General features: G+C 51.3%; 1 protein-coding gene across 1 annotated transcript in view; it reads right to left on the bottom strand.

Annotated features, from left to right (window-relative positions):
* Window positions 1–15,544, bottom strand: part of KCNJ3 (potassium inwardly rectifying channel subfamily J member 3) — a 34,152-nt gene extending 18,608 nt beyond the window's left edge. Inside the window, exons 1-2 of the mRNA XM_068407806.1 lie at window positions 14,867–15,544; window positions 10,668–10,884 (exon numbers count right to left, since the gene is read on the bottom strand). Of these exons, the coding sequence (XP_068263907.1) occupies window positions 10,668–10,884; window positions 14,867–15,544 (895 nt within the window). The remainder of the gene's footprint in view (window positions 1–10,667; window positions 10,885–14,866) is intronic.
* Window positions 15,545–16,040: the final 496 nt, after the last annotated feature.

The raw sequence follows: 16,040 nt of genomic DNA, 5'->3' as shown, positions 1-16,040 counted from the left end.
AATGCAGTACACAATTTGTTGGAAAAGATGCAGCAATAGCGCATGCCATGGGATCGAGATGCAGGACTCTGGCTGTATTTAGATATTAACAGCTCATCTGAATTCACATCCAAATGACAACAGCAATAGTACCACGTTGAAACATAATTTCCCATCAGCAGTAATGGCAATAACACGATTTGAACAATAAATCCTCACACCAGAGCCAGCCGCTTCAGAAACACAGCAATCCACGGGCTCTCCAAGCACCCAAATTGGGCTCATTTATGTTAAGGAAAATATTTTTGCAATTCAGTTTGTTATGTATTATTCCCCCGCACTCCTTTTGGGTTTAAATATTCTTCTAATTCTTTTCTCTCTTTTTTTTTATGCCATTTCCTTCCTTTACCAGCAAAATACTTATTGGCACGTTCAAGCTCCAATCTGGCAGCAAAACTCTGAGAGAGGAATTCAGAGGATGACACCAGCTACCTCACGATTAACTACTGCATAGCCCCAGGGCACCCTCAAACCAACCACTTCTTTTGATACCCTTTGCCTAAAGACACAGCAGTAACTGGGGGGGATTCAGTGGGACGCCCACCCCTCTGCTTCTGGTCATCCATGTGTAAAGAATTGCAGTATTTGACATTAAAGGCATCTCTGTCTCGTCCCTCTGTACTGGGCACTGGTGAGGCCGCACCTTGAATCCTGTGTCCAGTTCTGGGCCCCGCACTTCAAGAGAGATGTTGAGGTGTTGGAGCGAGTCCAGAGGAGGGCGACCAAGGTGGGGAAGGGTCTGGAGGGTCTGACCTGCGAGGAACGGCTGAGGGAGCTGGGGGTGTTTAGCCTGGAGAAGAGGAGGCTCAGAGGTGACCTTAGTGCAGTCTACAACTACCTGAAGGGAGGTTGTAGTGAAGTGGGAGTCGGCCTCTTCTCCCGGGCAACCAGCGATAGGACAAGAGGACACAGCCTCAAGCTTCGCCAGGGGAGGTTCAGGTTGGACACCAGGAAGCATTTCTTCTCAGCAAGGGTCATTAGCCATTGGAAGGGGCTGCCCAGGGAGGTGGTGGAGTCACCATCTCTGGAGGGGTTTAAGAAAAGCCTGGACATGGCACTTAGTGCCCTGGTCTAGTTGCCATGGTGGTGTCAGGGCAATGGTTGGACTCGATGAGCCCAGAGGGCTCTTCCAACCTGGGTGATTCTGTGATCTTTATTACCCTTCACCTTCCTATACTCTGAGGTCATAATTTTAAAGTTGTTCCAACTCTTAGTTACTCCAGTCCCAAAAGCACTCCAGAAGCCACAATCAGCCACAGACCCACGTGCACCCAACATTAAAACCACCGCGGGAGGGAGGGAGAGCACCACGGTCCTGCTAGAGGAGCCACTCTGCAGCACAGAGCCCTGAAACGGCGAACAGCCATCGACAGGAGAAAGATTGAAAGCCCTCAACGCAGCACAGCCCAGTCGGACGCGCGGGCGTACACATGTCCTTAATCACAAACAATTAGTCACGCCGTGTCCTCCGTTATTTATGCAGGAGACGGGAGCGCCCAGCTTTGTCCTGAATGATCCCGCTGCAGACACAGATCAATACCTCAACAAGGAGCAGAGGAAATCTTCGAAAAATTGTTGCTCCAAGAGGCCACCTCATTTTTACATTCATTTCTGTGTTATCATTCCTTAAATTAAATTAAACACATGGCGATTCCCAACGGGACAAAACCCATCGGCAAAAACCTCAGTACACACCTCCTGATTAATGTCCTGTCACCAACACATGCATGTGTGTAATTCCTGGTGATATTCAATGCAGACCATGTTCAATTCCTTATTTTTTTTCCTGCCTACGCCAAGGAGTTGACTTTCTGCCAAGACACAAATTTTGCAAGCACATTTGGTGCTGGCAGAACAGAAAAAAACACGAAAGCAACAAGCAATTCCGCCACCAGACAGCAAAACGGTCTATGAAGCCTATTTATCCGGAGAGTTATTGATTGTGGGATTAGAGCTGGTTCAGCGTGTTATCTCTGTGAGACCGTGGCAGGCACGACGCACTCCCGGGCTGGAAATCATCCGCTGCTTACTCAGCTCCTGGATTCCCTTCATGCACGTGCCCTACCCGTCGTGTTAAAATTCCTTCTGTTGTTAGAGGTTTATTTCCTTTCTTTCCTAGAAGTATTCTTCGTGCTCAGGTTTTGTCACAAATGATAAAGATTCCTGGAACCATTGTGTGAGGAAGACGCTAAGACCTTGGCGATGGAATTTGTGTGTTTCCACGACTGTAGCGCTCCCCGACACACAAAATACTGATAACGAGCCTGGTTATCCCGGGTCCAAGCACAGATATGGAGAGTTCAGGCATTAGACTTCATGAAGTCCAAGCACTCAGAATCACACAGAATCACAGAATCAATGAGGTTGGAAGAGCCCTCTGGGATCATCGAGTCCAACCATTGCCCTGACACCACCATGGCAACTAGACCAGGGCACTAAGTGCCATGGCCAGGCTTTTCTTAAACCCCTCCAGAGATGGTGACTCCACCACCTCCCTGGGCAGCCCCTTCCAATGGCTAATGACCCTTGCTGAGAAGAAAGTTCACCTAAACACCTTTTGCTTGGTGATAGCAGGTTTTGGCTTGACAAGCAACCTCTACACTGACAACAACTCCAGCACGCAGGTGTCTCATGGGGAGAGCTCGGCCATAGTCTCTGTAGCTGTAAGCAGAAAAAGCCCTTCGCACACCACCACCCAGCTGGGCTCTCCGCCCCTGCCTTCCCCGAGCCCCAGCCACAGCTCAGCCCCCCTAACCAGCCCAGTAAATCGCGTTATTTCAGAGCAAGCAAACCCCAGATAAGCTCTTTTGAAAAAAATAAGTGTCCTTCAGCACTCTGAACACAGAAACGATGCTAGAAAGCTCTTCTCAGGCTTGCAGAACACTGGTGGGAGAGGTTTCAGGGGTATTTAGTTTGTTTTTTTCTTGGATTGCAATTCATGATCTCTTAGGAGAGCAAGTGCATGAGGAACCACCTGGGAGAGAGCTGCTGTGAGCTGGAATATTGAGTAAAAACCTCCCATTGTGCAGCGCTCTGAACAAAGAACACCGAGCACAAAGGTATCCAGGACAAGTAACAGGTATCCATGGAGAAGACAGCTGGGCATCTCTTCCAGGTTTTAAGCAGACAGAACATCAGCCAGAGGCAGGTATCCTGATGAGTATTATTTAAACAATAAATAAATAACACCTAAGAGGTATCAATCGGCTGCTGACAAAAAATACTGACAATATAATTAATAATTTATTGAGGATAACCATCCAGAGGAAGGCTGCATTGCCAGCTGATCTGATGTGTTAACCAAGGAGAGGAAATAAGTTGCTACATAAAAATAACAGCTAAGACTGCAATACAACTGACAAAATGCTCTCTTTAAAGCAGAGCAGCCCCAGCCCTGCCGCTGCTCCACAGCACCCTGGGGACCAGAGACCCCGTCTCAGCCTGGGAGACATCAGCCACTGCCACAAAGGTGTTTTCTCCTTGTACCCCTCCGAGGAAAGCCTGCTCCCTCCTGATTACAGGAGTGTGATGGAGAGCAGGAACAAACATTTCTGCCCCGCGTCCAGATATGTAAAAATCAAGAACACCATATATTAAACTAATATAAGGGTCTAATGACCCTTGCTGAGAAGAAATGCTTCCTAATGGCCAACCTGACCCTCCCCTGGTGAACCTTGAGGCTGTGTCCTCTTGTCCTATCGCTGGTTGCCTGGGAGAAGAGGCCGACTCCCACCCCGCTCCAACCTCCCTTCAGGTAGTTGTAGACTGCACTAAGGTCACCTCTGAGCCTCCTCTTCTCCAGGCTAAACAACCCCAGCTCCCTCAGCCATTCCTCGCAGGTCAGACCCTCCAGCCCCTTCACCAGCTTGGTCGCCCTCCTCTGGACTCGCTCCAACACCTCAACATCTCTCTTGAAGTGTGGGGCCCAGAACTGGGCACAGGATTCAAGGTGCGGCCTCACCAGTGCCGAGTACAGAGGGACGATCCCTTCCCCAGACCGGCTGGCTACACTAGTCCTAATAGAGGCCAGGATGCCATTGGCCTTCTTGGCCACCTGGGCACACTGCTGGCTCACGTTTAGCCGGCTGTCGATCAGCACCCCCAGCTCTCTTTCTAACCACTCTTGAACTGCGTATTCATATTTTTCTTGTTAGAGATGTTTGATTTCCTGGAGGCACGGTGCAGATTTACACCAGAGATCAAGTTTTAGTGCTCCCGAGTTTTCGGGATGATTACACATGTCACTCCCCCAGAGATTACCAGCTCGTGCTCAGCCCTCCCATACTTATTCATGGGAAAAAACTGAGCTAGATGTGTAGACTGCTGGTACAAGGTCTGTCTGTGGCAGCACACGCAGCACAAGGAGGCTTGTTCAAGGAGAATGTATTCTGTTTGATTAAGCGTGAACAAGTATTTTTCGCAAAGACATGACTTCTGATGAATCACCGGTTATTCAGAATATATGTGGTGAAAGGAGAGCTCCTGCAGAGCTCCAGATTAAAACCACCATCGTTTTTCTCTTCTATATCTCCAAAGAGATCTAAGATAAAGAGAAAGAGCCCTGAAGGCTTTTCTGCGGTGAAATCCCGTGGTTTGGGGAACTGCTGCCTCACGCAGGAGGAGGGACGCGGTACCCAAAACACAACGGCTGCAAGTTACAACAGGGACACACTCACCAAAACTGTCCTCTTTGGTCCAGCTGAGCCCTTGGCTGTGCTGCACCTGAGCGGCTGCTGCAGGAGGGGCAGAGGGGAGCTGGGCGATGATGTCCCAGTTTCGGCACACCCTCGCTGTGACAGTGCCAGCACTAACACAGAGGTGCAGTCTCCCTCCTTGGAGATATTCAGAAGCTGTCTGGACGTGGTCCTGGGCAGCCAGGTCTGGGTGGCCCTGCTTGAGCAGTGGGGTTGGACCAGATGATCTCCAGAGGTCCCCTCCAGCCTCAACCATTTGTGAATCTGTGATATTTTGCAGAGAACTGATTCAGAGAGGTGATTTCTGAGTGAATTAAGCCATCAGGTTATCCCTGGTGAAAGCTGGCTTGGGCTCCCCAAGACCCTGGTCCCCTCCCACCGACGCAGAAGGTGAGGACTCCCCTCATCCCTTGCCAAAGACCACGGCGAACAGGTCCACGACACACGTGCATGTCCATACTCCACCAAACCCAATGAGATTGGTGATACCTTATGGACACCAAGATCTGGTCACAAAAACTACTGTAAGGTGGTGGAGAAGGATGAAGAAGGTATAAATGATGAAGTCTACCAACTACCAAGTGATGCAATGCTTCAATTCTGGTTAGCTCCTCCATTAACTCCAGAGTATCTTCCCTCTCTTCTGTCCTCTGCCCACATCTGCACAAACCCCCCAAAATCCAAATGGCAAGATAAAAACAGAATAAATATATTTTATGTTCCACCTTTAAAGCTGCTAAATTGGTACTGGGGTTTCTTTGATGCTAAGCGACCTTGAGAATAATGCATAGAAAAAACATTTTTAAATAGCTCTAGAAATTATCTAAATCCCATTAGCTTTCAGATCTGTGTTACAGTCCTTTCTTCACTCAAGTTGTTTCAGTTTTGAAATCATTCCCACGTATCTGTTTCTGAGAGAAACCTTCCTGTGGAGACCCACAGCTTCATAATTCAAGCTATTCCTGTTTTCAAAGGTAAAACCAGTGGAATACGCCTTTGATTCCCTCTCTATTTAGTTAATTAAAAAGCGTGGCAGGCTGTTTGATTCCTTTAATCAGACAATGATGTTAAAAGGTTTCCAAAATAACATTTAATGAGTTTTGAAAATGGCTGCAGATATCATTGCCGCCAGGTTTCTGGATGTTTCAGGTTCTTATTAACTGCTCATTATTTTTAGCAATTTCAGCAGCTTATCGGTGAGTCTCAGGATAACAGCAATGGGAAAAGGCTACGTACTCCTCAACACGTGCAGAGGCAGAGCCCCAGAAGGGGAATCCAGTGTAAGAGTCAAAGCTTGCTCTCCCCACGAACACCACCAGAAAGGTTTGCTGACGACGACGCTTCAAATCCTCCATCACAATAATGTGAAATCGGGACAATAGGTTTTGAAAATAAACGCTCTGAGTGTTCTTCAAAATTATACGTTGCCATAATAATGGAGGGGTTGAATATATATCAAAAATATTCCACAATGATTAGCAATTACTCTTATGAATCATAACCACCTTCGAGCTCTGAAAAGCCATTTGAACATCTCAGCTGTGAAACTCCCCCGTCAATGAACCGAACCCCGGAGCCAGCGCTGGGATGACCCCAGAGCTCTGCCCACTGTGGGTCACGCCAGAGGTAGAGAGGAGCATCAGGAGCCACCCACGGCTACCTAAAGCATCCTCCTAAAAATAATCTGTCTGCTGAGATATTTTGCTTCTGTTTCCTAAAAGAAAGGGCTGGCTGGAAAGTGACCCCCCCCAAGAGCCAAGCTCCCTTCCCTCCAGGGATGCACTGGGTCTGCTTCCCACTGCCCACGTGGTGTTATCCAAACAACCTAAAAGCTGCAATTAAGGAGGGTAAGGAAAGCATAAAGAAATATTTATATTGCCAGAAATTAAAATCTCAGTGATGAGGCAGTAAATTAAACTTAATCAAGTTGGGAGGCATCTACGAGAAATGATTTTTATACAATTTAATGAGAGAAGGCATTGGAAATGGTGATTTTAATCAGCCAAGTGGGATTTATAAGCAAGAAGATCCTGCTTAAACAACTCATTAGACTTCTCCAAAAAATCTTTACTGTCCCTGCAGACAGTCAAAACAAGATTTATTGTATATATTTACTAATTCTCCAAATCCCTTGGTAACGTTGCATATCAGAAGCCAACTGATTAAAGCAGAAAAAAAAAGTCAAAGAAAATAAAAAAGGTCTTCATAAGGAGCTGCTGAAGGAACCCAAGAGGCTCCAAGTCCCTATGAAAGACAGAGCTGACTCAAATCGAAGGCTATCAGGACGCCTAAGTCCCTATTTATCATAAATACAAGGGCTATATTAGAGTGAGAAATACTCAATATGTACTAATACTCTACAACTTGTAGGACACTTGCACCCTGGCCCGCACCAGGCTGCAATACCAGAGGACTGGAATGGGAATAGCGTGGGAAATGGCAAAGTAAACAGGATCCTTCAGACAACTCACCCTTCAATTGTGCTGTCCTGGCGTGCCCTGACGTGGTACATCTCCCTGTGGCACCATACGACCACGTGTGAATGCAGAAATGCCACAATATGGCTAAATATTTTTTTAAATCATGATTTATAGAATAGTTCAAGGTTGAAGCATTTTAAAACACGTCAAGAGCCCTGAATCCACCCTGTTGGTCCTTCCAGGGACATTTTCACATAAATTGTTGTAGAAGTTCTCATGAATTAAGCAAATAAGAATCAATAGAGATGAAATAGAATTAAGAATAGAATAATTAATATAAGTCTATCTGAATAAACACAGGTGGGCTTTCACAATCCATGAATATTGTTCTCAAAGCTCCTTTGTATAATCCTGACCTATGACTGAACCAATCATCAGTCAAGCTTAATGAGTAGCTAAGCAGGAGTGGGCCTAGAAGAATTAATTTGTGATGATTCCAGTAAAAAGGATGTCTGGTTAACCTTTTTGACCTTAAAAGAATATAGGACACTTAGAAATAAGCATTAATAGAAATAAGGTTCTAAATAGACTTTAGCTATTTTAGGTTAATACTTAGGAGACACTGGCAGTGGAAACCAGACTCTGGTCAACCTGGACCAAGACGGGACGCTGATCACAGCAAGAACATCAAGGATGGGGTGTTGGCCGAAGCCAAAACGGAACCAGAAGATAAAGATCAGCTGAGCAATGGAGAAGGATGGACTTTGGTGGACTCCTGACAAATGAAGAAAGTGGAATTGAAATAGTTAGTGGAATTTTAACAGAAGCTCGTGAGAAGTTTGTGATGTAACTACTTATCAGTTTCTATATGAACTGATGGTGAATTTGAGTCAGGGACCATTCACTGCGGTGGTGGGTCCAACTCTGAGATGCTTTAACGAAGAATCAGCAAACCCAGAGACCCGGACTCTGCCAATTTTCTTTAACATTCCCTCTGCCGTAAACATCTATTTTACCCCTGGGATGCAAGACAAACCCACCCTAAGAACAGGGTTGGATGACAGACTGGCTCTCTGGAGGCTGCTGCCCTATCTGCGCAGGTTTCACTCATAATTACAGAATCACAGAATCAATGAGGCTGGAAGAGCCCTCTGGGATCATCGAGTCCAACCATTGCCCTCACACCACCATGGCAACTAGACCAGGGCACTAAGTGCCATGGTCAGGCTTTTCTTAAACCCCTCCAGAGATGGGGACTCCACCACCTCCCTGGGCAGCCCCTTCCAATGGCTAATGACCCTTGCTGAGAAGAAATGCTTCCTGATGTCCAACCTGAACCTCCCCTGGTGAAGCCTGAGGACATCCCCACTTCAAACACGCATAGCTGGAACTTCAGCTCATTTGCAAACCAGCCACAGTTTATTTAATCTTCCTCCATCCTCCTTCCCACAGGCTACATACTCCTCACCCGCAGGGCTCCCCTGAACCGCCGGCACATCAGTCAGCCCCCGTGAGACCTACCGGTACCACCACCCCCCTCTCTCCAGCCACACACGATCTCAATTAATTGGAAAAGCCTTTTCAAACGTACGACCTACTCGCTGACTTTCTGACACAAAAAACAAGCACCGTTTTCACAAGTACCCAAAAATAGCACCCTGCTTTCCAAGCAAACCCAAGTTATTTCTGGTCTTTCCACGCCAGCAGACATTTAAGGCTTGCACTGCACTTCTGACACCACGTACACACCACAGCGAGGGCAGGTGGCCATCTTACACCGAGGAGGAAGAAAGCACAGACCGAGTCTCCTGCCAGCTTTACCTACAGAACAGCCAACAGAGCAAGCTGCAAATTATTTTATAGTATTTCTAATAATCCCCTCCAAATTATTGCTTCTGTTCCAGGGTGGCTGTGGGCTGCCAGACGCAGAAGGTAAGTGAAGATAACTCAGATGGAAGATGCCTGCAACCCATTATTTCCACAAAGAGAAGGACCCCGTTTTGCACAAGCCGTCAGTAACGTGGCTGCTGGCTCCTGCCCTCCAGCCAGCCCAGCTGGAGAGGTGTCCTCTGGGGTATGTCCCTGAATACCTCCCCCATTTTTCTTGATATATAACGTACACTCGTAAACAGACTGCCCATGGCTCGGTACACAGATTACCGTGTGTTCCCTGAGCAAGACCTCGGTCTTGCCAAGTGTGTTTTGGCTTTAAGGTGAATGCTGAGGGAGGTGGAAACTGTAATAAAGAACCTGCTGAGACAGCACCAGGAGAGAGAGATGGGTCCTGACTTTCTGCAAGTTTTAAACCTACAAAGTGTCCACCCCTCCTCTGGTCAAGGAAGGGCCTCCTTTAGATCCAATCGCCCCCTCCCTCGCGCCTGCTCTTGTTTTCCTTGCCCGAGCCAGGCTCAGCAAAAGCTTCCTGCTGGAAACCATCCGTGAGAAGTGCTGCAGCTTATAGTAAACCCCCGGTGCTTGTGCTGAAGGCAGTGCCATGAGGAATCAATCACAGAATCAGTCAGGTTGGAAGAGCCCTCTGGGATCATCGAGTCCAACCATTGCCCTGACACCACCATGGCAACTAGACCATGGCACTAAGTGCCATGTCCAGGCTTTTCTTAAACCCCTCCAGAGATAGTGACTCCCCCACCTCCCTGGGCAGCCCCTTCCAATGTCCAATGACCCTTGCTGAGAAGAAAAGCAAGGAAGGCCTCCTCCTCCTCCTCCTCACCACCTGCAGCACCTCCACCTTCGTATTTACGTGCTCTCACCATCACCATTATCAGTTCTCCTCCGGTCCAGCTGCCCTCCAGCTCTGTACTCTCCTCCTCTCTCATTTATTCACATTTTTAAAGATATTTTTAACTTTAAAACCCTTTCATCCCTCCATGTTCTATCAAGATAGAAAACATTTTGCTCTATTTTACCCAATACTCATCTCATCTTATAAAACTAGGTCACAACATTTGCAAGCTTATGTGAGTTAGGCTTTACAGCTCCGGAAAACACCACCTTTTTGTTTTTGTTCTGTGCATAATGCCTAAACCTGAAATATTTACAAAAATAAACTCAAAAGTGTACAAACACGCCACTTTGTTTTAAAATTCTAGCGAGTTATTTACAAAACACCTTTTCTTCCATCATGTCTGTTTCAAACCAGTTCTGCTGGGAAAAAAAACAAACAACCTGGAGTCCTCTGGTCTGCACACCAGCCCCGAAAGCCTCACACTTGTGCTCACAGCAGGGAGTTTTTCTGGAAATTGGGAGTTTCTTGACCAGCCCAGCTGATCCACCTCTGCATCCCCGCGACCACAGCGCATCGCCTTGGTAACAGACACGTTGCCAAACATCCCTCAAACACCGTCGCTTTGTAGGAAAATACTTTGGCTGTCTCAAAGCGTTTGCAAGCTGCAACCATGCCACGGGGCAACCTGAAACACCCAACTTCTCGCACGCAGCTGGTGAGACCCGCAGGCAGCATCTGCCCCGCGGGGCATTCGCTGTCCCTACTCACCCGTCGTTTCCACGATGCCCTCCAGGATGACGACGATCTCGAACTGCTCCGTCTGCATGCTGCGCTGGGAGAGGTCGTAGAAGGGGCTCTTGGCGTCTATCACGTGGCAGATGGTGAGCGGGGACACGAGGAAAAGCTGGTCGGCCCCCGTGCTGAAGCCCACGTCCAGCTCCAGCTGATCGAGAGGGAGGAACTCACCCTCCGGGGTCTGGCGGGACTGGACAGGCAGTGAGGGGAGAGACAGAGAGAGAGACATCACTGCTGGAGCAGCCAGCACCCCGACGGCATCCCACGCCCCTGCCAGCCCCCGGTCCAGCCCCGTGGCCATGAAGCGGGTGGAAAGCCAGCGCTGGCCGTGCGGAGCAGGGATGAATTATTCCTAACACACACCTTGCAGCTCACCAACAAGGAGCCCTGGAAGGACACCGGCCACCGACATCAGCGATGGCTCTGCCACCGACCCCCAGCATCGCCCACCTGGAGGAGATGACCCCCAGCTTTGCACGCCAGCCCTTGCACAACCAGCGTGCCCCAAGACAGGGCCCTTGCCTGGGCCTCAGACAAGGGGACATCTCCCCTCCAGACACCCAAAACCTCACAAAAATCCATGCTGCGACACAGCGAGCACAGGTGAGGGCTAGCGTTAGCTAGAGCTGCCTGCTCAGACACGACCAACCACAACTCAACAGCTACAGAACGGGCCCATAAGATCATTATTTGCTACTCAGATTTTAAAAAGAAGTTTTACAAACTGTCGTATTCATCCTACGCAGCCAAAACCCGACGTGAAATCACTGCTTGAGACGCGTTTCCATCATCCCCAACGTTCTGAGCTGCCGTGAGATTTCCCATCCTGAGCAATACCACTGACTGGAAATGGGATTTAGTTTTTAATGGGATTTTAATTTTTTATTTTTTGCTGGAAGCAGCGTAATCTTTCCTCTAAGTTCTCCCCTAACTGTGTTTCCATCTCCTCGTTATTCAGACCTGCTGCACTATGTATGTAACTGGGGTGGGAGGTAGATGCCCCACGGGACAGGGACCAGCAGAGCCGTCACTGGACTATCATCGCTCCTACAAGTGACACCAGCTCCCAGAGAAACCCAGTGCCCCCAGTAAAACGCCCGCACTGGCAGCTGCGGGGGGGTGGGAGGATGCCGGGTGCCCCCGGGGCAGCCCCTGGCGAGGGGTGCAGCTACGGCCAAGCCCCCGGACACGGGTGTCAGAAGCAGTTGGGAGCCCAAAAGCAAAAGGCAGCAGCCAGAGCGAAACGGGATTATGCGCCTCGCTGAGGATTTGGGTTCTATTTTTAAAATTTCCCCTGAATGGTGGCTGGATTTGAAGGGGATCGAATCCCAAACAAACAATCGTGGGTTTCACTGCCCTGAAGTTTCGGCTAAGAAATGTGCTTAAGTTCTTGTGTGTGAAAATGCCCATTTCTCACGCCTGCCTCTGCCCCCCCACCCTGGTACACGGTTGTAGCTGAAGACATCAGAGCCACAGAACATCTAGAGCACATCTGCATAAAGATCCTGCCTGCGGGGCCGTGCCTGTTCCTGCTTTAGAGAGAGGGCTGCTGTTCAATTAAAAGGCAAAAACACGAGCAAAGCCCCAAATACCGCCCACACGCAGGGCAGGGAGCAGCCCCAGGGAGGGACCTGCTGCCATCAGCCATCCCACACCTCTGCAACACCGTTATAGCCATGGGGGGGGCGAAGGCTGGCCCTTACTGGGTGACATTGTCACTCTGGGGACACTGAGACACCCCTTGCCCAGCTTGGCTTTAGGACAGAGGATGACAGTGGCCGTGGGTCAGAGCCAACTCGCGTGCACCAGGCTTCGTTAGGAGGGCTGATGGTTTGGGGAAGTCATAGAATCACAGAACGGTTTGGGTGGGAAGGGACCTTAAAGACCATCTTGTTCCAACCCCCTGCCACAGGCAGGGACACCTTCCACCAGACCAGGTTGCTCCAAGCCCCATCCAACCTGGCCTTGAACACTGCCAGGGAGGGGGCAGCCACAGCTTCTCTGGGCAACCTGGGCCAGGGTCTCACCCCCCTCACAGCAAAGAATTTCTTCCCAATATCTCATCTCAATCTCCCCTCTTTCAGTTTAAAACCGTTCCCCCTCGTCCTGTCACTCCATGTCCTTGTAAAAAGCCCCTCTCCTGCTTTCCTGTAGCCCCTTCAGGCACTGGAAGGTGCTAGAAGGTCTCCCTGGAGCCTTCTCTTCTCCAGGCTGAACAGCCCCAGCTCTCTCAGCCTGTCTCCAGAGCAGAGGGGCTCCAGCCCTCTGAAACGACCTTGAGTGACTCTTTTGACTCTGTAATGCAGCAAGAAAAGTACAGAGCTTCTAAGTTTCATCCGTGTTCTTTACAATCTTGGAAATTCTTTAAAATGTGATATTTTCAATGCTGAAACGGGCTGCCCAGGGAGGTGGTGGAGTCACCATCTCTGGAGGGGTTTAAGAAAAGCCTGGCCATGGCACTTAGTGCCCTGGTCTAGTTGCCATGGTGGTGTCAGGGCAATGGTTGGACTCGATGATCCCAGAGGGCTCTTCCAGCCTCATTGATTCTGTGATTCTGTGATACTACAGGGAATAGGTCTTTGCACTAACTTGCCATTTTTAAGGCTTTGGTTTTTTTCTCCAGTATGGTCTAAGCTCACCAGGAAAAAAACTTTTAAAATTCTCCCTGCGGCACCGCTGGCTACAAAAGGGCTAAGTTCAAAACTTGTGATGGAAATGACTCATTTTGATTCTTTAAAGCTATTGAAGATGTATGTTAAACGTGACAGCCCGACCCTTCCCTAGTCAGGATGGCCTCACAGAGTCACAGAATCAATCAGGTTGGAAGAGACCTCAAACCATGATGTCCTCCAAAGACCAGATGATACGTGTGGCAGGGGGGTTGGAACTGGATGATCTTTCAAGTCCCTTCCAACCCAAACCATTCTATGATTCTGTGATTACTTACCAGGCTAATTGCTCGTCATTCAATGTACCCATCTAACCTTTGGACACGAGGAAACAACGAGGGATAGCTCTAAGGAATAGCTCATCTCAGGGCAGAGCGTTCCCGAGTCTCCAGCTGATGAGAACAGGGATAGATGCCACCAGGTCAGCTGCAGTGAGGACATCTTCACCGAGCTCGGTCCCCAGCCACAGACACCACCCGGGCACGACACGAAGGAGCCAAATCATGGAGGTTCTTTCCATTCCTCTTCCCCCCCCAGCTTGCCGAGGGCGAGCACTGCCCCTCCTTTGGCCACAGACTCCCCTGTTTAGGGTGCAGCGGGGGTCCTGCAGCCGCCACCCAACGCAGCAACGATCCTGCCCTGCCAGCCCTCATCGGAACCACGGATTTGGGCCAAAACACGACAACTTCAGCAGCCTCTGAGCAGAACGTGCTTGTGCCTCACCGCATCTGGGCACAGCATGTGGGGGGATGAGCATCCCTCCGCGGGGGGCAGCCAGGGGAGCGGGGAAGAAAGCAGGGCAGCCCTGCCAGGGGGCACCCCCCGGGGAAGGGGACCCTGCTTGCCCCAAAGGGCACCCACACGGGGGGCAGGGGACCCTCACGGCGGGCAGGGGACCCTCACCGTGGGCAGGGGACCCTCACCAGCCACAGAAACACGCGGGATGCTCTGCATGCGTCAAACATCACCCAAGCCATCCCCACTCCACGCTCATTCCATCTCCCCCCACGAATACGCGGCCGCTGTAGCAAACCCTCAAACACCCAATTTTCCCTACACACCCAGAGACATCAGCACAATTTTTAGATGTCTCACCCCATCATCCTGCTTTCCGTGAAGTTCAGGCACCGTGTAAATAAAGTTCTGCCTGACCGGACTCACCGCTGCCCAAAAACACAGGAACACACCAGAAAGGCAAAGCGCTTTCTTTTAAAATGCACCCCAAGGAATTCAAGTACAAAGTATTTACCCCTCAGAGAAATCAGCATTTAATAGAAATACATAAATCCGCACGTAAACCCAGCGCTGAATGTAAATACCCCCCTACAAGGCTGCTGTAAATCAGATGGCTGGGAGTAACCGTGGTGCCCGAGGGCTGAGCAGCGCAGGGACAGGGAGGAAGGAGCGAGGGCTGGAGAAGCTCTGCTGCCCCAAGGGCGCTCGGAGGGACCCGGGGTGGCACAGAGGTGGGGACGCGGAGGGGGCCAGCAGGCCAGCACTTACTTTGAGGAGCTTGCAGCGGATCTGCGCAGAGACCATGTGGCTGTTGCGGAGGTTGCCCACCCTGAACATGAGGGTGAGCTTGCCGTCCCGCATGGAGATGGCGGCGTGCTCGCTGAACATCAGCGTCTCGGCCCGCTTCTTGGGCTGGGACATCTTGATGAACATGCAGCCGATGAGGAAGGCGTCCACGATGGAGCCCAGGATGGACTGGAAGAGGAAGAGGATGATGCCCTCGGGGCATTTGTCCGTGATGTAGCGGTAGCCGTAGCCGATGGTGGCCTCGGTCTCTATGAAGAAGAGGAAGGCGGAGGGGAAGTTGTAGACGTTGGCCACGCAGGGGGTGTAGCTGTCGTCGTGCGCCTTGTTGAGGTCGCCCCGCATGTAGGCGATGACCCACCACATGGAGGCCATGAAGAGCCAGGCCACGGTGTAGGTGAGGATGAAGATGAAGAGGTTCCAGCGCCACTTAAGGTCCACCAGCGTGGTGAAGAGGTCCGAGAGGTACCGGCTGGTCTCGCCGCCCAGGTTCCCGTGCTGCACGTTGCACCGCCCGTTCTTGTCCACGAACCGCTGCCGCTTGCCCCGCGGGGCGGCCCGGGGGGGGGGCAGCCCCCCGCCGCTCGCCGACGTGCTCACCACCTGGTACTCGTCCCCCAGCTTCCGCCGCAGCGCCGACATGCTCCGCTCCGCGCTGCTCCGCGCAGCGCAGCCGCCGAGCCCAGCCCGGCCCGGCCCGGCGCTCTGCGGGCGCGGAGGCACCGCTCAGCGCGGCCGCCACCCACGCGGAGCCGGCGGCAGGGGCGGTGCGGGCCCGGGTAGGGCCCCCCCCCCCGCTCCGCCCCCCGCGCTCCGCACCGCCCCGCGCACCGCCCCGCGCACCGCCCTCTGCGCACCGCCCCCCGCGCACCGCCCCCTGCGCACCGCCCCGCGCACCGCCCCGCGCACCGCCCTCTGCACACCGCCCCCTGCGCACCGCCCCGCACACCGCCTTCTGCGCACCGCCCCGCCCTCTGCGCCCCGCCCCGCCCTCTGCGCACCGCCCTCTGCGCACCGCCCCGCGCACCGCCCTCTGCGCACCGCCCTCTGCGCACCGCCCCGCGCACCGCCCGCGTCCCGCCCTCTGCACACTGCCCTCTGCGCCCCGCCGTGCGCCCCGCCCCGCGCCCCGCCCTCA

This window comes from Nyctibius grandis, chromosome 9 (assembly GCF_013368605.1).
Source record: "Nyctibius grandis isolate bNycGra1 chromosome 9, bNycGra1.pri, whole genome shotgun sequence".
Taxonomy (NCBI): domain Eukaryota; kingdom Metazoa; phylum Chordata; class Aves; order Nyctibiiformes; family Nyctibiidae; genus Nyctibius; species Nyctibius grandis.
Note: the sequence above shows the minus strand (reverse complement) of the source record. Positions and strands in the feature narration are given on the sequence as shown.